This window comes from Macaca mulatta, chromosome 15, assembly GCF_049350105.2.
Source record: "Macaca mulatta isolate MMU2019108-1 chromosome 15, T2T-MMU8v2.0, whole genome shotgun sequence".
Classification (NCBI taxonomy): Eukaryota; Metazoa; Chordata; class Mammalia; order Primates; family Cercopithecidae; genus Macaca; species Macaca mulatta.
In genome coordinates, this window is record NC_133420.1 from 84,971,694 (window position 1) to 84,999,566 (window position 27,873).

A 27,873-nucleotide genomic window follows, 5' to 3' on the forward strand; every position below is an offset into this window, starting at 1 on the left:
TTAAACTATGCGTTTTGCTAAATCAAACATATATTTTAAAACCAATGTTAACCAACAGAAAGAGGGATCTGAAGATATAGGCCTTCAAATGTGAAATAGTAAATGGTTTAAAATATGCAGGAAACTGCATCTCCCAAATGTTATTTTGGTTCTGCCAAAATATTCAGAGAGGTCTAATTTCTCTTATTGCTCAGAACTGGGTTTAGGAGGAGTACAGATTCACTTAAAAAAAAAAAAAAAACAAGGTCAGGGATTCCATTAACAAAGCGATAAAGTTAAAACTTCCCATGTACAGCTTGTTAACCAAGTTTTGCAGTGAAGTGGACTCCAAATAATTTAATGCCCTGTTGAAAAGAGACAGAGAGACAGAAGCAGAGAGGGAGACAGGGAGATAAAGGAAGATGCAGGCACACACTCACACACACACGCACACACACACACACACACACAGAGAGAGAGAGAGAAGCATGGGGGGCGGGGGAGAGAGAGAGAGAGAGAGAGAGAAACCATTTCCCAAATATTTACATGCTTACGAGAGGCAAGGAAAACACTCAGTTTTCCTGTGTTCTTTCATTGTCTTATTTTAATACACATCTAATAGAAAATAAAATAATGTAAAACTATAATTTTGTGTCACCCAAAGCAATGAAGCAATCTTCCATTAAAACTGAAGCTGCCTAGTGTTTTAACTGTGCTGGAAATAAAAAAGCCAAATTATGTAATAAGAATTGTGATTATGGAAAGCTAATGTGCTATAAATCCCAAGAAATCAGTCATGGGAGACAGTAAACTGCAAAGGGTGTGGTAGAAAACTTTGGGCAGAGAGAGGGGAAGAGAGAGAAGAAGGTTTAACCCAAGGAGAATAGTTTGGTCTCCATTACCCTTAATAATATAGATGTTTTTGTTTTACCTTTTTATTCTCCTACTATAAAATACATGCATTTGTATTCCTTCCCTCAAGCTTTTGTTTCTTACCTGTTACATCTTGTTTCTGGCATGCTATATACTTAATTGTAAAAATATACTGTTTTATTATATTATCAATTAATAATGTTTTAGAGAGAAAGAAAGAGACTGTTCTAAGCCTTAAAAAAATCTCATGGTATTCTTTCATTGACAATGGGCTATTTCTTCACCTGCTTAAGGCAAAGGACTATGACAAAGGGGCCCTTTATCACATGATGACTACGTTTAGTTCTAGCAAGAGGCTGTCTGTAGGTTAATAGGTTACAGTGTGGGTTTCATTTACTCCTCTGATATCCCTTGATATAAAAGCTATATTGTTATGGAATCATAGAGTTTTAGAGCCATAGGGGACCTGAAAACTCATCTTGTACAGCTCCTTCTTTGTACCAAAATCATTATAAATTAAAATTATGCTTCTCCAGTTATCTTTTTCTGTTGATCCTCAAGCTATGGTGTCAGAGAATAAAAAGAGTTCCTAAAAGAAGTTTAATCTAGGAGTAGAAAGTTTATGTATAAAGGTCATTAAAACTTTCTTGGCCCAGTGCTTGCAAAGTAGGGACCTGGATTTTCACCAAATGTTTCTTCTCTTTATAGGAGATGGACAAAAAATAATTTCTGACTCAAAATAGTACGTCTTAGCCACCCTATCTTTTTCCAAATATTTCTTCAGGAAGTTGGGAAGTAGGACTGAGCCTTACATTAGACTGGGAGACTTAGCCCTGGGAATTGTGTGTCTGTTTCCCTGGCTTGCCACAAGAAATTTATCTGTTTGACTTCTAATGTATGATTTTACACAGAGCGGTATGCTTTGTCTTTCTTTTTTGTGCACTTTCATAGTTTATAGACTGATGGTTTTCTGTTCATTTGACTTAACCAAATGTGCCAGGCCTTATCCCAAAGATTAGGGCTATATAAGGCTAAATAGGGCAGTACGCCTCGTGTCATATTGTTGAGGATCTAAAGGGGATGACCTCACCATGGGGGACTTCAGGGAGAAAAAAGGGGGAACATTATGCACAGACTTGGAGACATCAAATGCAGGAGACACACAAGGAACCAAAAGGCTCAGTATGACCCAGGTGCTGATGGAGGCCAGATCAAGGTGCCATGAATGGCATACTAGTTTCAGAATATATGTAAAGGTTTTAGCAGATGTTTAGCTTAATCAGTTTTGGGTCTTATAAAGATCATCTTGGTAAAGGAGTGAAATATGTCTTAGAAAGGTGGGAAATCATGTCGTTTTTTCATGGCATTTTTCCTAAGGTCACCTTCTTTTGATATCTTTTATGATATGACTTTGCCCACCCTTCCTAGGAATCATCTGTTCCCTCTTGATTTGTGTATTTTTTTATTTGTATATTTCTGTCTCTTCAGGCAGCCTCTGAACTTCTACATGGCATAGAGTGTGTATTCTTTTTTAAAAACAATATTTAAAGATCATTATTGCAAATTAAATATAAATTTAATAAGCATTATGGAGCACTTACTGTGTTCCAAACATTACCAAGTGTTTGCAATACATGAGCCAATCTTGGCTCACTGCAACCTGCACCTCCTAGGTTCAAGCGATTCTCATGTCTCAGCCTCTCAAGTAGCTGGGATTACAGGTGTGTGCCACCACACCCAGCTACTTTTTTGTATTTTTTGGTAGAGACAGGGTTTCAACATGTTGACCAGGCTGGTGTTGAACTCCTGACTTCAAGCAATCTGCCTGCCTTGGCCTCCAAAAGTGCTGGAGTTTACAGGCATGAGCATAAATCTTAATTGCTTTACATTTGAATGATGCTTACATTAATGACCTACAAAAAAATCTTTGACAGTTTTGATGATTTATCTACCTCAGATCGTTGCAGTGTATCTACTCCAGAAAGTTAGTGCTCAGTAAGAAATACTTTACAGGCTATTATTTATTTATTGTCATATATATTTAACACACATCTTATAGAGCTTCCACCAGATTGTCCAGAAAACATTAGAATTTCCTTTGCTTGATGGAGACAATCCAAACTAAATTTGATTTATAGAATTGGCCTCTCTTTAAGACATCAATTAGTGTATAGAGTTCAGTGATACTAATGATTACTTCCAACTTAGATATAGAAAGTAGCTAAAGGCTTAAGAAAAAGATTCTTGAATGTATTGGTGAATAGTTGGAAGGGTGAGGGAAGTTAGGGGAAGATAAGTTTCCCAGAAACAGTTAAACTACTGAAAAGTCATTTGGCTGTGCATTATTTTAGGATTGCATCATAACAATTCAAGAAGTATTGTGTCTGAATAGGCTGCCCATATAGAGAACAGAAGTTTTAATAGTTGCTTTGTAACTTTGGACAAGCTGTTTGATCACTTACGTATCCTAGGATCTTCCGTAAAATTGGGTCATTAGAAAAAACTGCTCACTCCTCGGGTAAAGCTTAGATATTGGAAGAGCCACCAGAGATTGACTGCTTTTTACAAAAGGAGTGTACAAAAGGATTGAAAAGTTGGTAAGGGTCCTGCATGTGTATGAACCTTTTCTTGTGCTTGGAGAATCTTTAACCTGGAGAGGAAGGAACTGATTACGTTTAAAAGATAATAATTTAGAAGTAACTTCATTACCTTTTTTTTTTTCAGAAGAATAAACATATGTTTAATCCACATTTAAAGAATGGGGAACATGAAACTTTCATAAATATGTAATACAAAATTTATTTCAGTTCAACATTATGCCCAGTCAAGTCAGAAAGAGACAACGCAGAAATGTAGAAAATAGAGATTGAGATCAAGGAAGAGAAAATGAGAGGTGGAAGGGAATGAGGGAGGACTGGTTTTGGTTGGCTGCCTTCAAAAACTCCTCTCTTTTTCTCAACTGCATCAGAATCTTTCCAGACACTAAACTGGGCGTGGTGGCTCACACATGTCATCTCAGCACTTTGGGAGGCCAAGGTGGGTGGATCACTTCAGGCCAGGAGTTCGAGTCCAGCCTGGCCAACATGGTGAAACCCCGTCTCTACCAAAAAGTACAAATATTACCTGGGTATAGTGGTGTGCGCCTGTAGTCCTAGCTGCTTGGGAAGCTGAAACACAAGAATCGCTTGAACCCAGGAGGTGGAGGCTTCAGTGAGCTGAGATAGTGCTACTGGACTCCAGCCTGGGTGACAGAGCAAGACTCTGTCTCAAAAAAAAAAAAAAAAAAAAAATTTCCAGACACTATACCCAGTATGCTGGGCAGCTCACAACTCTTAGCAGCCTTGTTCCTCAAAGACTTTAGCCTTCTGGAAGGTAATTTTCATCAACTGGCTGCTATCTACTGCCTTTTGAGCATGACAGCTCCTAAAAGCCTTGAAGCAGCAGTGGGCTCCTCCCTTTTGGGGAGTGAGGGATGAAAGCATTTACACAGGACTTCTCAGGTGGACGCACGCTTCTCCATGCTTAGTCAACCCACCAGTCATTTTTTAAATGCTTGTGTTGGGATGGACAGAACTTAGTTATGTCCCTTTTCTTCCTTTCTTCCTAAAAGTTAGTTATCATTAAGCATAGAGCCACATTAAAATGATTACATTTTTTTCATTTTAATAATGTTTAAACCATTAAATATATTAATCATTTTTAATGTGGCTCTATGCTTAATATTAATGATGTCTTTTATTTACTGATAATATAGACTGTGTCTGACTCAGTGCTTTTGGTGCTTAATATGATATAATCTTGCAATGATTTTACAAGGTAGATAATATTATTGCAGTTTTCAAGATCCAGACTCCAAGACACTTAAGAGTAAGTAATTTTGTACAAGATCATGCCGCTAGTGAGGGACAGAGCCAGGCTTCACTATAACATATTAAGTACACACGCACACACACACACACACACACACACACACACACACACACACACACAGAGAGAGAGAGGTTGGGGGTGTTGAGCAAAGTGATGGAAGTGGTTAAATAAAACCTTTGGGTATAGAGTAATTTGACCTAGGTGGTGAATTGGAAGGGGTTTAGATGTGGTCTGAATAATTCTTTCTCTGAAGTCAACCACAGTAACAGTTCATTTTTGGTTTCTCTGCCAACCGCGACTCCCTGGTTACTTCCTTTTCCAGCAGTTGGAATTAAGTGACCAATATAAGGTGACATAAGAGTTAAGAGTAGATTATAGTGTTAGAATTTGCAGTCTGAAAAGTAAATGCTCTGTCATTTGCTCACTGAGAGGGCTCTCTCCTATGTTTCTGGGACACAGTATACCCTGTTTTATTTCATGAGAGGGCATGAGCTTTGGCGTATGAAGGAAGGTCTGTCATTGTGTGCCAGTAAACAGCAGATCATTTTAGAAAGTGGAATTGCTACTAAAAGCAAATGTGTGCCTCAAATTTAGGGTCTACTTCAGCTTTCCCTCAAATGCTTGTGGGTTTTTTAGTAAGTATATTTTTTCAGTCAAAGAAGTTGGTCTGCAATTGTTGGAAATGAGAAGAAAAAATAGTTTACAGCAGAAAAGAATAGAGTTTCTCAAGTGGGATGTTGTGGTAACAGGGGGTGCCATTGTTCTAGCTGGATGCTTTCTTAAGAATGGAAGAGACTTTCATTCTTTTCTCTGTTGGACCCAAATTTTAGCAACAGATGATGGAAAAGAGTTTTATGGCACCATTTTGAAGTTGCTGTAACTAAACACGCTAAGGCTCATGCAGAGAGTCTACAACTCCGAAATGAGGCGACTGCTACAACGAAGTGAGAACTTTAACTATCTCAGGTTTCATCACAAGCGTGGCATTAGCGACGCTGAGGGATGCATGTCTAGACCTTCGTAAGAGTGAGACAGCTTTGGAGGGAAAATAAAACATAGGGAGGCTCTGGTCAGTGGGTGGATTATACATAAGTAGGAATTCCTAAAACGTGTTAGAATCACTTGAGAAATTAAACTGGAATGTAGTATCAATGCTGAGAGACATTTGTCAGAGGGACTCAAGGGAAAAATAGCTGATGCCGTAGCAAAAGGTTACGATTTATCATTTTTATTTAGCTATCATACTCCAGGCCTGGAAAGTGGCCCATATTGTACCACTTTTTTATAGGAATGTAGAATGAAGAAGATTGATCTTCTAATTTATAAGTCACTGAATCTTGCCTTGATTTCAGAAAAAGTAATAAGAGGACTTCATGGGAGATGGGATTTTTAGAGTATTCTCAGCTCTCTGACAGTCTTCAGGAGACTCGAGCCAGATGAAGAGCGGTCATTTCTAGTTTCTTTACTTTCATTTTGAGAAATCAGGAAACAATTGGAAGAAAATGTGGGAATCACTAAGTATGCTTGCTAAGATTTCATGAGATCTGTTCTAGAATAAAACCAAAAAGACAATTAAGGAAATGGGATGAAGGGGTAAAATTCTGATCTCAGCATTATATCTAAGCTAACAGGCACGAGGCAAAGGGCAGAAATAAATAACCAGGTTTTATATGAGAAGAAACTAACAGGATGTTCTTACATTTAATAGTAGAAGCAGCAGTTTCAGTATGTTAATCACTTACCTGGAAGGACAGAATAACTCTGATGAAAAAAACCAGCATATGATTTTCCTGCTTAACCAAATCACTTTCTTGGCTCGAGTATAATGGCAAGGTTTGGGGGAAGAGACTTGTCAGTATATGGCAGTATATGACAGAACTGTCATTTGTGCCCCACCTATCAAATTTTGTTGAAATTCATTATCAAGTTCAAAATTGCCTTTTCTAGGCAAGCAAAGAGGCTGCTGGAGCTGAGCCATCCATTCCTCTGGCGTTTACTGCAAGCCTAGTGCATTCACAGCCATGAACAGCACACTGAGGAAGACACAAAAGAAGTAGACAGAATCTCTGCCTCTGCTTAGGAATATGCAATTTAGTTGGGGAGACAAAACTTAAATGCTAGAACCAATAAAAGAAGATTACAAAGCAACTTGCAAGTAAGTGTATAATAATATGGGCAAATGACACAGATAAATGCAGAGGGGACAAGGAGGGAAGAGGAGTGAGCAAAACACAACAGTGTCAGATCAGTCCAGAAAGGCATGTTGCCTAACAGTTGTATATCTTCCACGTTTCTTTCTGTAGCATCGATGAGAAATAATATGGGGTAGGAAATTCAGATATACGACATTGATCTCTTCCTCCTTATCTGCAAAGTCTGTCCATCTGTCATGGTTGGAAATTAAATTGATCCAACCATTTGCTCTCCACAAAGCCATGTTGGTTTCTACCTAGTAATTTATGCTTTTCTTGGTGTTTGCAAATCGATTGCTATTATGGGATGTAGACAAATCTGGGCCTGGATCCAGTAGGTTGGGGGATTATTGGAGTGGGTATGTGTACTTGTGTGTGAAATCCTGGAAAAGCGGACTCTCATTTCTGTGTATTTTACTCATTGAATAAAAACATACTTTCAGGCTTTTAAATGCATGTTTAATTACACTCAGATTGCATTTTTAAGAGAATATATCTGCTTTATTTCATATTGCTACTGGCAGGCCTCAGTATTTGCCTAACCTTCAAACCATCTTCAGTGGCTTTGTAGCCAGATCTTTTGTTCAAAAAACCTTTGCTCTAGCCCAAGAAAACCGTAGACCAATACTTGTCTTTTCCTTTTGACATAGAAATATGTATATGCATTTATCTAGTTGGATGAGTAAAATGTTTCTATCAAAAGGCTTGGGAAAGCATATTTTATTTAAAGCACTCACCTTCATTTTTATACCTTAAACATTTTTTTTCAAGTCCCTTGAAGATTGTGAAATTCTTTCAAAACAAATTGAAAAGAAAACATTTTCTGTGATTTCTTTACAGATTCTGGACAATCAGGAAGTCCAAGCCACAATGATCCTGCCAAGAATCCTCCAGGTAAATATGTGTTCCAGGACGTTTGCAATCTGACATTGTTGGAGAACAAAGGTACCACTGTATAGATAAACACCCCATAATTGGTCAGCTGCCTATTTTGTTCTGGCAGGCAGGTATGATCGGGACAAGATGTGATTGTGCTTAGGCCCTTTGCAGTGGCAAATACTTTTATATTGGCGTCATCAGTATTTACCTGATCACCAATGTTTTAATTTTTGTTGGTGTTTCTTTGAAAATAAATATGCATATATTTTAGTTGTATATCTTTTAGGTGCTAAAATAATTGCTGTTTGAAAAGCCAATGAGTCTTTTAATCTTTCTTTTAAAACTCATAAGAAAATGTAAACATTTTCATACTGTAATTATAGTTTATCAACTCTCATTACTTTAAAAGGGGGTTGGGGGTGGGAGTGGTTGGTTATGTTTTCACTGAAGGATTTTTGCAAGACATTTTGTTCCATAAGGTTTTTATTGGATCTCCAGAATCAGGAAATAATGAAAGCAGGAATTTTTTTTCTGTAGCGTAAGGTATCCCAAATACCCTCTTTGTTTTCAGAAGTTGTTCCAGATCTGAAAATGGGCTTTTATAACTTGGCTGTCTTCATATAGCTCTGAACATACAGTATTTTGCTTTTGATTTAGGAGCCGTGTTTTTTCTCATGAGATAAAACTAGCACAAGGAGTTTTTCATTATTAAAAGAATGTGAATTATATTGGTGACTTTAGTAAAAGAGTGCTCTAAGAATAAACTAACAAAAACAAAACCAAACACAAAAAGCCCGAACCAGCTACACATGCCCCCCATCTCCCCAAACAATCTCATGTATCTTTTCATTGAAAATAAACCAAAAAGTTCATACGAAGTAATAGGAAAAGTTTCCTCAGGTAGACTTAGTTTTTAGGTCCTCCATCGTTTGATCTTCCTGGAAGTTGTGCTTAGCTAATATGAGGCTGAAATACCAGAAGAACCTCAAAATTGCAAGAATATATATCAGACCAATTTTGTCTTAACATGATTTTAGAAAGATACAGCAAGTAGATATACAAGTAAAAATGCAAAATCAAAACAGACTGTATTTTTCTGAGTCCTGTCTATATTGTTTATTTTAGAAAAATTATCTTTTTCCAAATACTTATTAATTCTGTATTGTACAAAATCATATTGTTGACAAAAGTAGGATACACTTCAAAGATAAAAATTCCTAATTAAACACGTTCAAAAATGTATGCTAAGTTGATTTGTCATTTTCTTCATAAATCATTTAAATATTACTATACATTGAGAGCAAAACATTAAAAATGAACAATTTAAAATGTAATTCCCAGTTAAATTTATTTTATTTTGTTGGGTGTGAATGGAGGATTGATATTATTTTAGTTATCTTTCCAAAAAGAATGTTTAGAATATAATACATTTCGTCAAAAATTTTCTGAAGTTCAGAGTATTTCATTAACTTACAGGGTCTTTTAACTTTACAAATATTTTTTCCTGTTTAATTAACTGATATTTTCCTTGTGTTGCATGGTAGACAAAATGAATTTTATCCGAACATTTTTTAAAAGTCTCCTTACTCATCTTACAAAGAATGAGGTGGGAGTAGAGGGGAACCTTTGGTGGAAAAAGAGTTGATAGCTATTATAAGTTGGACTAAACAACGGATATGTTTTCTGCATTTGAATGAAAGCTTGATTTGAAATTAATATAGTAGTTATTGTTTGAAGTGCATTTCTGAACATGTACAGAAGGAATTATACTCACCTAAAACCGTTCTCTACTTGAGCTGAATAAATAATCCTTGAATAGTTATGTAACATCATTCGATTTTTCTATATTTGTCAAGAAGCTTGGTTAAAATTTCATTTTTGCTTCATTCAATGTAGTATCTCTTTATTTCTCTGTTTGCATATAACATGGCAAACAGAAACAATCAAGGTAGAACATCTCTAATTTTTTTTCCCTTTTAAATTTTCCTTAGAACTCAAACCTTTTTGAGACTGTCCTGAAACTGGGATGCTACAGATAAATACATTTTATAATTAGTTGAAAATTGTGTATATGTAAATCATACATCAATTCTAGTTTTTTAGAGCCAGAATGTAATAAAATACACATTATATCCAACTTAAATGGAATAGAATTAGATTTTTATTTGATTATCTAGAATGTAAAATATTCATTTTAATATGCTTTGTGTATTGTAATACTATGAACTCAACCATAAGGCTTATTAAGGAATTCTGTTTTGGACTCAATGATAGAGATTATTAAAGAATTTTTTATGAGCTTATGAGTTTGTTTTGTAATACTTTGAAATAAATTAAACCTAGAATATAAAATGTTTTCTAATTTTTAATGTGAACAACTAGAACTTAAGTTTTTTGTTTTGTAGTCAATTGGTATAAATTATACTTTCTATTAAAAGCTTGTTTTTATAAGTATAAGCATATTTGGTGTTTTAGGACATAATTTATCTTTAGGAAGCTCTTTTTATCTCTGTATTCTGGCCTTGGCCAATATATGAAATCTCCAAAATTGAGATTCAGTATCTTGAGAAGGCACGATCCATTTGTGAGAAAATTCAGTCTACCACCACAAGCAATGAAACAATCAAATCACTTTGCTGCTTGAATTGTTATACCAAATACAAGCTAAGCTTTTGAAAAAGATCACCTTGAATGCCAACACTCTCTTTTCACTGGTAGTTTTCCACTGGGAGATGTGCAACCCATGGAAATTGCTACCATCTATTCTTGTGTTTATTCCCCAATGACTTGGGAAGAGATGGCAAAAATTCAAGCCCTTTTGGAGGTATAGGCTCTTTGAAATCTGTTCCCCACTGTTGACTTGAAGGTGGAATCCCATCCAATCATCCTGTAAGTACAGATACATATGCCCACCCACAAACTTAACACCTTCTCTGGCTTGGTTTTTCTCCAGCATCAGACTTGAATGTCTGACTTTGAGACTACTTCCTTGCTGACTTAGAACTTCTGAAGGGTGACCCTAAAGCTCTTCAAACTATAGTATGGACATCTACAGATAGGCCTTTAGTTCTTACCTTGAGTTTCTGTATTGGAATTAGTATTTGAGCACAAGCAACAAAGGCAACACATTTTTGGAAGAAGGAATATTTGATAATATTTTGTAAAATATTTAAATTTCTTTTGTCATTTGTTATTTTATAGAGCTTTTAAGTAGCCTTTATGGCATTTCTTTAAACTATTTGTGACTTAATATTTTGTTTGCATTCTTTGTTATATGGCAGGGATGGGCACCATAATCTTTTCAGAGTGAAGGTTCTCTATAACTCAGATAGATAGCACCTAGGGACATGGCATTGCAATTTTGGCTGAGACGTGCTAAGCACCTCATTTTTCTAGGGATATACATTTGCCTTGTTTATGATAGAGTCAGAAGTTATATATTTATATTCACTTTTTTTTTTTTCCTTTTAACAAGTTAATCCCTCCTGAGCAATAGAACTAAAAATGTCCTCTCTCGGCTATAGCAAACAACTCTTGTGGACCAAATGAGGGTAAACCATTAATTTTGGGATTTAGACATGAATCTCTTTTTACCTTTAATAATTAAAAACTCCGCTGCTACTTTTTGGAAATGTGTGATTGATTGGGTTGTAATCTTTGGAAATTAGCTTTGACTTGCTTTATTATTTTGTGTGTCTACATTCTTTGGACTATGATCTTTAAGATTTCCCAATCTCAATCACTTGCCTAATGCTAGAATGGGTAAAATCCAAGGAAAACATAGCAATCTAGAATTCAGATTTTTGCTTCTAAGTCAGTTCCAAACTAATGTCTTCTTTTGGAGTTCAGGAAGGCTGTAGTTTTGTGGGGAATTCTAGGCTGGTAATATGATGAAGACATGTTAAATCCTAGGGCAGTTTTTGCAAATTTTATGATATAAACTTTTGGGGCCCTTCTAGTAACATTAAGCAGAACTTTCTTACCTGGAATAACATGGACTTAACATGCTACTTTCCTGTTTGTAGGTTTTATAGGTGCTTGTGCTATTTTGTGTGTTGACTTATGCATGTAGTGTGGCAACACCTCTAGGAACCTGTAGGATTATATATCGGGTGTACCTCAAGTAAGCCACCTTATATCCTCTCTGGAACAAGGATGACACTAAATAAATAATTGAGTAAATCAAAGAAGGATTATCTATTAATGATAGATATGTGCTTATCTTGCATTTAAGAAATTCTTTAAGTCCTAAAAATTTTGAGACAGCCCTCTTTTCAATGTTATTTTATAGATACTGAAATCAAAATCAACAGAGGGTTGTCATAAAACTAATAGAAATGAACCAGGTAATTATTAGGAAAACTAGTTCAAAATCTGCAGTATTCATTGTCATCTGTTCATCTGTTGAGATCACTGGAGCCGATACTTGCTTGATTTTTCAAATCTTAGAATTTAGGACAAACTTAGTACGTTTTAATCTGTACATAAAGGGAGACAAATTTGCATAGGCCCTTGAGGACCTCATACCACATTTTATCTTCAAATGTGGTGTTTAAAGTCAAAGTCAAAGAAAAGAGAAATTTACTCTGGCTTTTTCAAATCATATTTCATTCACTTTTTTTTTTTTTTTGAAATGGAGTCTCACTCTGTTGCCCAGGCTGGAGTGTAGTGGTGCAATCTCGGCTCACTGCAACCTCTGCTTCCCGGGTTCAAGCAATTCTCCTGCCTCAGCCTCCTGAGTAGCTGGGATTACAGGCGCCTGCCACCGTGCCTGGCTAATTTTTCTATTTTTAGTAGAGATGGGGTTTTACCATGTTGGGCAGGCTGGTCTCGAACTCCTAACCTTGTGATTCACCTGCCTCAGCCTCCCAAAGTGCTGGGATTACAGGCGTGAGCCGCCATACCTGGCCTCATTCACTTCTTAATAAATTCATGTCTGTTTCTTCTCATGTCCTCGTTTATTGTGTCCATTAGGATCAAGATATTTTTAATGAGGAAAAATGCACTATTTCATGCTACTTAAAAGGTTATTTTAAACTTTGGCACTAGACAGTATGCATTCGACTATAAATAGGCTCTCTATTCATAAAAATATTTGGAGAAAGATGCTGAAAGAACTAGTTAACGACAGGTAAGACCTGACATCGTAGGTAAAGCCTTTAAGTAATTTGAGAATGAGGTCTGTATGGGTCAGTGCTAAAATCAAAGGACTTTTTTTTTTTTTTTTTTTTTTAAACATAATTCTGTTTTAGAAACTTTTTTCTTCTTTATTCTCTAACTTGTTTGGAGACATCACATTCAATAAAGTTCTTAAATGTTCAAATTTAGAATAGGGTTCAGAAAAGGAAGAGAGGATGAGGGAAGTGTTTCTTTCACAAATCACTCTTAAAAAGCCAGAAGAACGCATAGCCCTCAGCTACGTAATTTTACAGGGTACATTATGGGAACTTGTATACAACCCACTCTTGAAAGGTTGATCTACATAGCAGTTGGCACCATGCCCAGCCACCACAGTGCTTCTAGCCTGATTATTTGTAATACTTAATGTGAAAGAGAAAAAAAGGGGGCCAAATTAGGAATATCTCGTAAGGTCCTGAGAGAAGGAGATTTTTCCATGTCTCCCCAGTCACCTACTCTATGAGATAACAAATAACATTCATTGCCTAATGATTGCTGAGTTAACAATTAAATACTACATTTGAGTCAGCTCAACATTAGAAGCAGAGACAGCCATTTGCCCTGTGTAAAATACACACCATTTTACACCAAGAACCATGAACAATTCAGAAAGAGCTGTTTATAGGTAGATTTTTCAGCCAACAGATATTTATTGAGCATCTATTGCATGCATCACATTTGGCTAGATACTGGAGAAGATAAAAATGTGAGTTACACATGAACCTTGCTTTTCCCAAACGTTTTTGTTCATAAAATATACAAAATAATATATACATAATTATAATATATGAAATATATATTGCATATGTATTTATATTTAAGATAAAGACTAAATATTAGTATTACAACGCAGGTGTTGTAGGAGTTCAAAGTTGTGAAACACTGTTTCCTGCCCTTGTAGGTGGCATGGTGGAGTGAAAAGAGCATGAACTTTGGAATTAAAATTTTCCCTTGAATGATTGTAAGGGTCATCAGGAGAGTGAGCAAGTCAGCCAACTGCTCTATGCAGTCAATTGTGTTCATGCCAGTTGTGAGGATCAGATAGGGAAGCACACCTGACAGATAGCAGGTGCTTGATAAAAGTGAGGGGTTTCTTCATTCTACTTTCTCTTCCAGCGAGTTTGATCAAGAAGGCTTCCTGCAGAAAGTATCATTTGATGTGGAACCAGATAGAAATGTGTTGAATTGTAATCCCAGCACTTTGGGAGCCTGAGGCAGGCAGATCACAAGGTCAGGAGTTTGAGACCAGCCTGGCCAACATAGTGAAACCCCGTCTCTACTGAAAATACAAAAATTAGCCGAGTATGGTGGCACTTGCCTGTTGTCCCAGCTTCTTGGGAGGCTGAGGTAGGAGAATCGCTTGAACCCAGGAGGCAGAGGTTGCAGTGGGTCGAGACCATACCATTGCACTCCAGCTTGGGTGACAGAGTGACACTCTGTCTCAAAAACAAACAAACAAAAAAAAGTGTTGAATTTTTATACTGCTCTTCTCTAAAGGCTTAAGATGACATACCCAAGTTACAGAAGATGCATAAGAATAGAATGTTAGAGATTTTATAAAGAAGGCAAAAGAAACAGATGCTTTCAAGTCTCATGATGAAATAGAATTGTAATTTTTAGAAAGCAAATGTTGTTGTAAGCCTATTGGCATAAAAGGAAAGGTGGAGTGACTTTTGTTACATAAATCTCAGTATTGACATGAGAACGGGTACAAATGTATCTTTAGAGATTGCTTTTTTCCTACCAAGAATTTATTTTGTAGAAGCTTGTATTAACATTGTATAATTTTTTTTCCTCTTTTCCTTTCCATGGTGTTTCTACTTTATGAAGCCATCAACTTTCCGTGTCTATTGAAACTTCTGTATCTGTCCTTTACTTTTCCTAGCCCTCTTACTCTGCCTCTTATTTCACTGATTCCTATCTGCCAACTTATTTCTTATTTTAAGACATATATATCTTTTGCTCCTCATTCAGACAAGCCCCTTCAACCAAGCGTCTCATCGCTCTCTTCTTCGTAACATGACATGAAGGATGTCAAAATCTCATCTTGATTTCCCCTGAAATTCCATCTTGATTTCTCCCGAGCTTTTCTCCCCACTGAAATGATTCTCATTCAATCCTTGACCAGTGGTTTCTTTCCGTTCTGTTCTTGCCTCCACGTTCCTGAGTATTTATTTGATGTAGTTGGCCAGGCTCTGTTTAAAACTTTGCCCATGCTTCTGGAAACAGGATCTTTCCTGGTAATCCAGGAACCTTCCTGTTTTAAAAAATCGCGTGTGGTGATTTCTTCTGTCTTCTTAATCAGATATTTGTCTTTAATTCTCTGTGTTTTCAGTACCTTGCAATTTTTAAAATATATTTACTTTTTCTCCTAGATGTATGCCTTTGAAATAGCTTTCTCTCCTAATGGTTTAGACCTAAGTGTCCAACTGCTATTTGGACATGTTTCCCTAGATGTCTCATGGTTAACTCAAATGTAACATTTCCAAAATTAAATTTATTTTCTTTAACCAGACTTGGGTTTTTTGTTTTCTTTGTTTTTGCTTTTTCCCTTTTTAAGATATCCTGGAGTCACCAGAATCCTATCCAGACACCCTTGGTTAGAGTTGCTCCTGATTTCTTTCCCAGGAACCCTTTTTCTTCCTTATCCTCCAAATATTCATTCATATTCTGCTTAGAAAGGTCTCTTGAATTTACTTTCACCTCTCAGTTACCATTACCCTTATTTGACCTCTGAATACTATTTCTTGCCTGAAATTGAAGACAAACCTTTAAAAAATGTGACTGCCTACTGGGCAAGAGATATGTGCACACAGGTTTATATTTAAAGGAGCAATCATAGTGGAGTCAGAGATGTCTACCCCTTCCCAGGGAATATGATAAGATGCGTGGAACAGTTTGGATATAAAAGACAAACAAGAGGCTGTAGGGTGGATATAGTCCTAGCAGAGGAAAGAGCATTTCACATGGAAGAAGGGGAAAGGAAGGGAACTTAGTGTCTGATGTTGAGCACCATTTAAAGCCATGATATAGAATATAGGTTCTTAAGTAGTGAGTCATCAGGGGTTTTTCAGCAAGTCAGATTTGTATTTCATGAATTGTATTAATATACAGGTCAGAGAAAGAAAGAATGGGAGAAGAGTTAATTTCAACACAGTGCTCTCCTTTCACATTGCTGTCAGAGAAAGGACTCGTTCATGGGATACAGTTAGTTCAAATTTTCCTTAACTTTACAACAATATTTTAAGGTCTTGTGTTATCTGAAATGGTGTCATAAGGTGACATAGAATCCAAGTAAAATTTTAATATATTGATGTAGGCACTTAATTAATACTTCGCCTAGTTCCAGAAAACTTCCGAGAGGGCTTGCACATAAATAGGTTGTAATTTGCTAAATTTTAAAGGCTATTGCTATAACCTGTATTTTTCTTAGTTGAATGTCTAGGTTCACCTTAAGGGAGGGTCAGAATCCTCATGTGAAAAGAGATCTCAGTCATAAATTCCTCTAGGTGAGATTGTGACTGTATCTGCTGCTCTCGGCAGTATTTTAGTGATTGCTTTTACCCAAGTATCTCATGTAACTCCCCTCTTCCCCCCGCCCCGATGGAGTCTCACCCTGTTGCCCAGGCTGGAGTGCAGTGGCATGGTCACGGCTCATTGCAGCCTGCATCCTGGGTTCAGACAGTCTTCCCACCTCAAACCTCTCAAGTAGCTGGGACAACAGGCATGTGTCACCATGCCCAGCTGATTTTTAAATTTTTTGTAGAGACAGAGCCTTGCTATGTTGCCTGGGTTGGTCTCCAGCTCCTGGGCTGAAGTGATCCTCCCACCTCAGCCTCCCAAAGTATTGGAATTATAGGCATGAGCCAACCATGCCTGGCCTCATGTTCCTTTTACAGTGACCTCCTGCATCTAAAGTTTCCTCTCAATTTAAATTCTTTCCCTCTCCATATTTACAAGATCTGCTTTTGCCACATACAGCTACAATTTAATAATGCAAAGCATTTTCTGCCTCACAGATGGAAAGCCGGGATTGTTTTATATCACAAATATAGTGGACTTGCTCTAGGCTTGTTAAAATCACTGAACTTTGCAGAAGTTAAGCTTGCTGGACTAAACTGTCCAGGCTCTAAGGCAACTCCCACTTGCATATTTAAGCATAATGTTTAAAAAGAGCATACAATTCTTTAGTAATATATTGCAAACAGAATAAAATATTAAGTAGATATGTATCTAACTACCTGAGTTTTAATCTTTTTCTACCTTATAGGATTAAAGGATGTGATTTAAAGATCATAGACAAATCTCCTACTGAAATCTCAATTTTTCTTTCCTTCTGTGTGACTTTGAAAGCGTATCTCGGTTACAAATAATTTAAACAAGTACTTTTGTATGTTAATTTGACTGTTGTTTGTTTGTTTGTTTGAGACAGAGTTGCTCTGTCGCCCAGGCCGGAGTGCAGTGGCGTGATCTCAGTTCACTGCAACTTTTGCCTCCCAGGTTCAAGCAGTTCTCCTGCCTCAGCCTCCTGAGTAGCTGGGACTACAGGCATGGGCCATGTCCGGCTAATTTTTGTAGTTTTAGGAGAGATGGGGTTTCGCCATGTTGGCCAGGCTGGTCTTGAGCTACTGACCTTATGTCATCTGCCTGCCCCGGCCTCCTCAAGTGCTGGAATTACAGGCGTGAACCACCACACCTAGCTGACTCTTAGCTTTTGCTTGATAATGTCATTGATCAAAGAAGAATTTAAGAAAGAATGGTCAGGTTTTGGTTTTCAAAGTTGTTACAAATCTTTTTGGGGTCTTTTGACTTACATTCTGCTCTCTAGGGACCTTACCCTCTTTCATTTTATTTTATATAATAAAACTAGGGCCAAACTCTTGTTTTTGCTGTGATATTTTAATTCCTGATTCCACTAGACATATCTTCCCCTTGCCCAGTGCTCTATACCTTGCACGTATCTATGTTCCTGCAGTATTCAGCAGGAAGAAGACAGGAAAACCACTTGACTTTCAGGTTTGATCTTACCATTAAAGTCATCACTTCCACTTGTTAATATCATGAAATGAACAGTGACATGATGAATGGTAAGATGCTGGCTCCATTGTGTACTTTGCAGCAATGTTTTCAATGCAACGGATTTTTCATTTTAAAATTTGGTACTTTGGACTGCTGTCATTTTCTGAATTGAAGTACTTTCTAAGCAGAGCAGTGTTTTCTAAATAAGTAAGGTAGAACTGGAAGATGAGCATTTCTGTTGGGACATGATAAAGTATTCTGCCATTTTATGCTTACCATGTCCAAATTGATACCCAAAAATAGCCCACATGAATAATGTTACCTTATATAATGTTGACAGGTGAAGAAGGGAGTACCTGTGAGCTTTTGGGAGAAAGAATGTAGAAGGAACAGAGGAATGAATACAGAGGCTCAGGCCGCTGATGAGAGGGGCAAAATGTTTTATAAAGAAGATAATTGATGCTGAATCTTAGTAACTCTTTAAAAACATTTACACTCCGCCTCATTAGCTCGCATACATCATTTTAATCATTTCCTAATCTCTGTAGCTGATATCTTGCCTCATTTCTTAATCCCTCTGATATATCCATTGCAGGTCTGTGGTTATGTGCAAATCTGATTATTTCATTCACCTCCTTATATGCTTCCAAGGTCTCCGCTCTAGGCTAAGCCTAGCTTGTTAGCATGACATACAATATAACCCTTCATGATTTGTCCATTGCACACATGGACCATGCCTTTAGCGTTAGCCATGTGCTGCTTCTTTGTGTCTTTGCTCGTGTTGTTTCTCTGCCTGGAATGCTTGTACTCCCTTGTCACCTCCTCAGTGAGACTTCTTCAGAGCCTCTGTGCAGTGCTGTTTTACAGTAGTAGCATTTAGTGCAGTGTTTTATCTCTATTTTCATATCTACTCCCCTTAATGAATTCTGAGCCCCTTTGGGTGAGTATTGCATTCTTCTTTTTTGTATACCTATCATCCAAGGCAATGCCTAGCTGTAGACAGTGTCCAAGATTTATGAAGCAGAGGCTTAGACCAGTAATAGACTCAATGAATAACCTGTTCTTGCAGGTGTGTGGGATCATTCCCATACTCAGAACCTGACCTAGGCCTAGAAAAAGCAGGTACTTCTGCGGAGATACTTATAGTGATCCTTTTATGCCCTGTAGGTAGACCACATCCTAGACATGATTATTTGTAAGATTTCTCTGAGCTCCTCATCTTATGTAGCATACTGATGATGAATTTTATAGAGAGGTATCTGACTGAGAATTGTAGCACTCCAATATTATTGCTGATTCAGAATAGTAGTCTCAGGTGGATAGAGTTTCTCTTCTCCCAGTTTGATAAGCTATAGAGAAGTCCTGGTTGCTGCTTTTGTGCTTTTGTTTACTAGGGAATATACTATAATGTAGTTAGAGTTCACTTGACCATGAATGAGGAACCTGGTAAGATAACTTTCTAGAAGCTGCAAAAAAATACCTGATTGTTGTAATTCATACCTTCAAAAATATTCCTGATTACACTGAATGTTTCTGATTCGCTTGTGATTCTTCTTGTGCTGTAGAAATAGCACTTTCTGAAAATTTGGAAACCACTCTTTATAGGTCACTTGCTAACTTTATTGAGGTATAATAGCATACAATAAATTGCATATATATAGTGTACAGTTAGATGACTTTTGACATATGTGTTTGTTTGTTTGTTTTGTTTTATTGAGACAGCATCTCACTGTTGCCCAGTCTGGAGTGCAGTGGTGTGATCTTGGCTCCCTGCAACCCCTGCTTCTCGGGTTTAAGCAATTCTTGTGCCTCAGCCTACTGAGCAGCTGGCACTACAGGCGCATACTACCATGCTATGTATTTTTAGTAGACACAGGGTTTCACCATGTTGCCCAGGCTGGTCTCAAACTCCTGGACTCAAGTGATCCACCTGCCTTGGCCTTGTAGAGTGCTGGGATTACAGGCATGAGCCACCCCAGGCAGCCAGTTTTGACATATGCATATACTCATGAAATCAGCACCACACTCAAGGATGATGTTTCCACTAATCTCAAAGGTTTCCTCTGACTGCTTTGAAATTCATTCTTTCCTTTACGCTGATCTTCAGATGACTTATTGATCTGTTTTCTGTCACTTCCAATTAGTTTACATTACCGAGTATGTTAAAAAGGGGGGAAAAACCACACACACACAACAATATGCCCTTGGTGAGAAAATATGGAGGAACAAAGGAAATGGGATATGATCAAGATCTGCAAGGACATATCTTTGAAAATAAAAAACTAGAAAAAAATTCCAGAGAAAACAATTTGATTACTCAGAAGACTTATATGAAAAGTGAACCTACAAAAGAATAGCTTCAATAAATATGGTATTATGTGAGATAAGGAAGAATATCAAGAAAAATTAAATTGCTTTCATAGCGTTAAAATTGCATAGGAGGAGTAAGAAACAGCACTGATCCTGTGGAAAGAAGCATTGATATAGAGGACAACCCCAAGATACGCTCCAGAAGCAGAGGAAACACAGAGGTTAAGATGATGAGAGAAGCGCTGATGATGGGAGAATAGAAAACTCGAGGTTTATTTAGGTGTTCATTGTGGAGAAATTGGAGAATGTAGGATCAAAGACAAATGGAGAAAAATTTGATGAGCTAAAAATTATCTGTGCAGATCAAAATGACTAATGCTATTCCAGCCACTTAATGAGAGGCTTGTATCTAAATATATCATGTTGAAATTTGTACATTTCATGGATGAAGAAAAATTTGAAATTTTGAAATTTTCTTCATCCTGGATGAAAAACAAGTTACTTCTTCTGTATTTCCTTTTATCGACATTAAATACCAGGAGACAGTGGAGAATACTTGAAATTGTGATGAAAAAAACATTTTTTTTTTCATTCAAAGAGCTTCACCTTCAGTCGAAGGCAATGGAAATATATTCTTTATTACTCATGGTATGGAAAAATAGAGTTCCTCATTTTATTTGTAAAAATTTTACTTGAAAACCCAAGACTGGCAATGTGATGATTCAATTAAAAAATTAAGAACAGGAAAGTATAGCCATAGATATATAAATAAAAATACAGATATATAGACTAATCATGAGAATAGTAACAATTAAGATGAGAATTATGACCAAGTAATTATTATAAATAAGATGACAGACATAAATGTCAATGTAAAAGGTTGTTCTTGAATATATGTAAACAAGAATATGGTAACAATCTGGGTCCAAAATTTGAGACTACATTTTTAAATTTTAGTGAAATACACATAACGTAAAATTTGTCATCTTAACCATTTTTAAGTGTATAATACAGTAGTGTGAAATATATTCACGTTGTTGTGCAACCAATCTCCAGAAACTTTTCATCTTGCAAAACTGAAACTCAATACCTGTTAAATAACAGCTCTCCATTCCCTACTGTCCCCGGCCTCTGGCAACCACCATGTGACTTTGTTTCTATGAGTTTGACTACCCTAGATATCTCACGTAAGTGGAATTATACAGTACTTGTCTTTTTGTGACTAGTTTATTTCCAGATGACATTTTTAAGGGCTGCAAAGAGGATGAGGCTGGAGAGATTGGGAAAATAGGAATGGCAGACTAGTGTTCCCCTTTTGGAACAATTTATTGTTCTAAATTTTGCTGAAGAGTCTGTATTGTTTGCTTTGTCTCTGTTTGTGCTTAGATTTATTATTAGGTAAGCCAGCCTCTTGGTGTCAAGTACATTTTCAGCATCTTGATATGATCATATGACTTTTTTCTCTATCGTAATGATAGCTTTTCTCATAGTGAGCTGCACTGATTCATGGAATAAACCCCAATGATAATAGTGTGTTGTTCTTTTGATAATATTGCTATATTCAATTTGGTATATTATTTAGGCATCTGGAAGTCACATTTGCTTGTGCGCTTGATCTTTCATTGGTTGGTTCATTGTTTTGTTTCAATGAGGGAGGCTACAAATTTAGGTATTCAAGTTTTACTGGCCTCATAGAGGCTGATAAGAAAGCATTCTTCATGAGGAAGTTTGTCATTATTTCCGAAGGCCTGGGAGAGTGTAAATAACATTGGAACCCAAAGGCTAGATAAAGGATACATAAAATCCAGTTGTGCACCCACCTGGACCTGGTGCTGTTTTCAAAGGTAGTTCTTTACTCATATTTCTAGTATGTTCTAGGATTGTCACATTTTTAAGTACACATAGGAATCACTGCAGATCTTATTAAGCTGTGGATTCTGATTCTGAGGGTCTGGGGTACAGCCTATTCTTCACTTCTAATAAGCTCCCCAGTTATGCCACTGCTAATGGCTCTGGAACCACATTCTGAATGTGGTGTCATAGTGATTCCCAAACTTTACTGCACATTTAAATCACTTGGGGAAACTTTTAAAAGGGTTCTCAGGTCCAGGTCTCACCCCATATCAATTAAATCAGAATAGCTGGGGTTGGAAGCCCAACATAAACTGCTTTCAAGAATCCCAGATGGTTCCAATGTTCAGCAAATTTGGCAACCACTTCACTAGGGTAATCAGTCTGCTCAGGTTTTCCATTTCTCTGCTCAATTTTGGTTACTTTTATGTTACTAATAATTGCCCGCTTAAGTTTTCAAAGTATGGTGAATAAGTTGTATGTGTTATTCTCTCATAATTCTTTTAATGTATTTGATTTCTATGGTTATGTCTTCTTTTTGTATTTGTATAGTCATGCACCCCATCATGATAGGTCAGTTGAAGACAGATTACATATGACAGTGGTCCCATAAGATTATGATATTTTTGTGGTACCTTTGCTGCGTTCATATATGTTTAGATACACACATACTTACCATTGTCGTACAATTGCCTACGGTGTCAGTACAGTAGTATGCTGTATAGGTTTGTAGCCTAGGAGCTATAGGCAATTCCATACATACAGCCTAGGTGTGTAGTAGGTTATACCATCTAGGTTTGTGTAAGTACACTTTGTGATGTTCATACAACCATGAAATTGCCTATTGACACATTTCTCCGAGTGTGTCCCTGTCATTAAGCCATTCATGACTGTACTTGTATATTTTTACTTTCTCTTCTTCCGTTAATCAGGCATGCCAATGGTTTTTCTGTCTTGCTGGTCGTTTTAGAGAATCATTTGTTTTATTTATTATTTTAAATATTTCTTTATTCTGTTAATTTCAGCTTTTATGTTTAATTTCATCTTTTTAATTTTTTGGGGGCTGTTGTGATGCTGTTCTTTCTTTTATGGTAAGTAGTGGGTTCCTTTCTTCTTTTTCTTCTCATTGCTTTTTAGATAGTTTATAATTTCCCTTTTGATTTTTCTCTTTGGTTCATAGTTTATTTTCTTAATTTCTAGGTAGTTGAGATAATTTAGTCATTTTTTATTATTTACTTTTATTTGCCAAAGATGAGACAGTATGGCCGTAAAAGTCTGTACTTTTAGGGATTTGTTAAGTTGCCTCTTTGGTCAAGAACATGATCGATTTTTTTAGAAGTTCCATGAACATATCAGTAAAATATAATTTGTATTTAAATGATATGAAGTTAGTCTTTGTCTAATAGTCATGTTCAATTCTTAAAAAGATACATTAATAGTAAAAATTATCACTGTGACTTTATTTTTTATAAAGTTTCTTGTATTTTAATAGAATGTATTTCTTCATAATATTTTTTGGTGCATGTGGGGTTTATGATTTATCTTCTTGTGCCTTTTATCCATTTATAATTATCTTTATTGTAATTCAGCTTAAGTTTTCTCTTAACCATTGCTAATTGACACTGCTTCCTTTTTGTTTGAATTTGCCTGATTTCTCTTTGCCTACCCATTTATTTACAACTTTTTGTTCTTGTTATTATTTTGTGTTAGGTGTGTTTCTTGAAAACAGTTGAATTTTGTTTTTTTTTTTTTCAGTTGACTTAAACTCCCTTCATGGGAAAATTCAGTCCATATACATTTATTGTAATGATTTATGTATTTTATTTTACCCCTTCTATTTTACTTCATATCTGTTATATATTTTTACTTCCTCTTTTATTATTTTTGCTGCCTTGATTGCTTTATTTATTGTGTTCTCTTTGCTGATTTGGCTGTTCTACTTTTTCCTTTCCTGCTCTTGAAATGTCTGCTTTACTATTATTTGAAAACAACATGCAATTTTCGTATCTACTCATCGGTACTATGATTATTACTTATATTTTAGGGAAGAGAAATGTGATGTGTGGAAGAGTTAGACAGCTTGCCTTAGGTTTACATAGTAAATGGCAATAGTCTTGCCCTAGGGCTGCCTTTTTAACTAGAATGCTTTAATGCCGTTGGAGAGAGGCATACCTTCCACATCCATTAAAAAGATAAGAGGGCATACATTTAATTTTATTATGCCATAAAAATGAACATAGCCCACTTAGTAAACTATAAAATATCGGTGCTAATAAATTTAGAAATCTGAAAAATTGATTTTTTTTTGGAAAATATATAATAAAATTATCTCAACATTAGAAAGCAAAAGTTTAGAATACTATTCACGATTCAGAGTTATCTAAGAGTCTTCTCTGCAACAGATTCAAGGAAGATGATATTACTAGTAAAATTTTCCAAACATTTAAGAACTTTTTATGAAATAATATTTTGTTTTGTTCCAGAGCATAAAACATGTTGGACCATCATCAAAACCATTATATGAAGCATGTATATATTCCTGGTATAAAAACTTGACCAATAAAATACAAAAGTTGCCATAGAAGTTTTCCAACTACCTGTAGAAATATTAGAAGAAACTGAGCAAACCAGTTCAACAGTAAATTAAAAGAACTATCTTCCATGCATAAGTAAAGATACTTAAATCTAAGAGTCCAGTAATATATAACACCAATAAATGTTGTTAGAAAAAAAACGGATAATCTCTACTAATGCCAAAAAAGAATTTGAAAATATTCAACAGCCATTCTCATCAGAAAACTTTTTAAAAATCTGAGAAAACTAGGAATAAGTGAGTACTTTTTCAGATAATGAGAAAACAATCTGATAAATTCATAGCCAACATTATGAATTGTGAAACTGTAGATGCAATCTCATTGATATTAGGAAAAAAATTCCTGCTAGCACAATTTCTATTTTACATATTTTTAATGTTTGTGTATTTATGAATGTTCTGATTTTTTTCAAATGTTGTTTTTTAATGTTCTGTTGAAAGAAATATGCACATATATCTGAAATGAGTCCATTTTATTAAAATAAACAAAAGTTGTAACATTAACGTAATGGCCTTTTTTCCCTATCAACTTGCCACAGTTAAAAATAAATCCCTACTAATACGTAATTCTGGCAGCAGGATTGTGAGATGGACATGCTCACAGCTTGCCCTAAGGAGTATAAGTCGGCAAAACAACTTTGTAGAAAGCTGCTTGACAGTTTTTACCACGAGTTTTAAAAGAGTTTATGTTCTTTGACCCCGTAATTCTAATTCTGGGAACTCCAGCCTAAGGAAATCATGAGAATTGCTGACAAAGATTTGTGTATTAGGATGTTAATTACAGTGCTATTTGTTTATTGTGTTTTAAAAATTGGGAAATAACCTAAAATGCCAAACAATGGAATGGTTAATATAAAGTATGATACAGCCATGCAATGTATAGTCATAAAAATCATGCTTTTGAAAAACTTTATCTAAAAGGATAGATACAACATTAATAGGAAAAAAGCTGGATACAAGTGTATTTAAATTTGATATTGATTTTATAAGCACACACATATTTTATTTATATATATATGCAGGAAAAAGTTTAAAGGACTGGAAGGAAATATGGAAAAAATATAGCACTATCAGGGTGTGTTACAGTTGGAAAATTTCTGACTCCCTCCCAGATCACATAAATCATCATCGTGGGTTTACATTTCATATTGAGAGATATACTTAATTCTAAATTAATATTAGAATGTCAACCTGGACTATAGGCTGAGATTTAATCTCTGTAAAGAAAATCACTATCTTTGCAATGATTAATATTTCTACTTTATAATCACCGTTTCAAACTTTAACCATGAATACTTCAAGTCAGTTTAGAAACTGAAGATAGAGCTATGTGTCATAAACACCACCACCAGAAAATTACTAATGGGTTAGTTGTGGTATCTGAAGTTATATGAAAACTGGCAAAGAGCTAGTATAAAGTAATCTCTTCTTGTCCCTTTACAAAAAGAATTAAGCCTTCTTTTAAACTCTGTTGCAGAAAGTGAACAATTGCAATCATAGGGCTGGAAAAAGCCTATAGATGTCTTATATCCACCTGTTTGTTCTCCAAATGAACAATGCAAGAAAACTAATAATGCAAGAAAATTAACATAGGAAAACAGCTGTGTAAGAAGGGAGAATTTGAGGGTTGCAATGGCTTTTGAGGTGCTTTTTTCTTTTTTTCTGTTTTTTTTTTTTGGGGGGGGGGATTTCCTTCACAAAGCAAGAATTTTTATATCCAGTGGGAGTCTTTATAGCCACTGAGAAACTATCTCTGTAAGATAAAAGTTTCCTCATCTGTAAAATGGCAACACCACTAATATGACATATTTTATAAGATAATTATGAATGTGAAGTTAATGCCTACTTGTGAAGGTCAACACAGTAGTTGGGAATATATTGGTTATGTTACCTTTGCAAAATATCACTTGCCTTTTTAGGCTTGTTCCCATTGAATGACAAATCTGTTTATTGAGCCAAAAAACAGCTCCTGGAACTATGCAGAATAAGTCAAATCCACCATCTACATTAATAGTCCTTCAAATACTTGAAGACAGCTTTCATGAATTTAATAACTGCTTTCTGTGGCTTCTTTTTTTTTAATTTCAAGAATAGAACACAGTAGACTGTAAAAATGAGCATTATCAGTCTTCCTTTGGATTTTCTATGTAAATGTTGTTTAACATTCAAATGGTGCTGATTATAATTTGAGATATTAACAGTTAGATATGCCATTGTGTCCCTCTGTTATTGTTTGTAAAGGAGGTTAAACAGTATATTAACTTCTGAGTAGTGATTTACTGTTGCTTTTGTCAGAGAAAAATAAAAAAGAAGTAAAATAATATAATTTGATATTGCCTTTGAGACTTTTCAGTTTGTAGAAGTCTTTATTTCCTACTCAATTTTATTTTTTTAAAAAGCACACATGTAGTGTAAATACAGCATCACACAAATGCAGAGTTGTTCTTTTCTTCCTGGATTAAGCTGTTGTGTAATATTGCTCTGTAACCATTAAGCAGCTGCTCTGCCTCAGAGATGCTCATATTTCCTTTGGTAGACGAAGGGAATTTACTATACGAATGTCTCCAAAGTGCTTTAAGATCTTTAGCTGTTGTATCAGCTATTTCGATTTACGGTGGTCTGTGAAACGTGAAAAACATGTTCCTGAAAGGCCCCAGTACCCTGGAGGTTACAGATGGGGTTATGCTAGCAGCAGATAACCTGATATTTTACTGAGTCTCACCCCTTATCCTACTGCAGGACCCCTGACTCATTGCAAAATCCTCCCAGTTATTTTGCCATAGCCCTCAAGTATTGTCTTCTGTATGCTAATGAGTAAGCACTAGTAGGTATCCAAGTACTATTTTAAGTATCTGAGTACTATTTCATCCATGATTTCTTTTTCACTCTACCATGTCTTGGGAAATGTCTGTCCATTGCAAAGGCTGTGCTGCCTGCAGAGATGTATGAAGGTGGCAGCCATCTGGTTCAGGTGCTCCTCCCAGACTATCCCTCTTACCTGATTCTCACCTGTCTCTGTTCCCACAGGTACATGGTTAATAGGCATCACCACTCATCCTCAAGAAACCTTCCTCCACTAAAGTCTCGCTGGGCTCCATGCAGGAGTAGAGCCCAATGGGACGTGTGTGG

At 36.0% G+C, this 27,873-nt stretch overlaps 1 protein-coding gene across 35 annotated transcripts in view; it reads left to right on the forward strand.

The window, feature by feature from the left end:
- Window positions 1-27,873, forward strand: part of NFIB (nuclear factor I B) — a 241,181-nt gene that overhangs the window by 137,362 nt on the left and 75,946 nt on the right. For 33 of the 35 annotated variants that reach the window (XM_015117686.3, XM_077966082.1, XM_077966089.1 and 30 more), the window contains one exon: window positions 7,755-7,808. In XM_015117686.3, coding sequence (XP_014973172.1) covers window positions 7,755-7,808 — 54 coding nt within the window. Of the gene's footprint in view, window positions 1-6,668; window positions 6,878-7,754; window positions 7,809-27,873 lie in introns of those variants that run through there. The other 2 variants (XM_077966106.1, XM_015117690.3) reach the window with 2 other exon arrangements.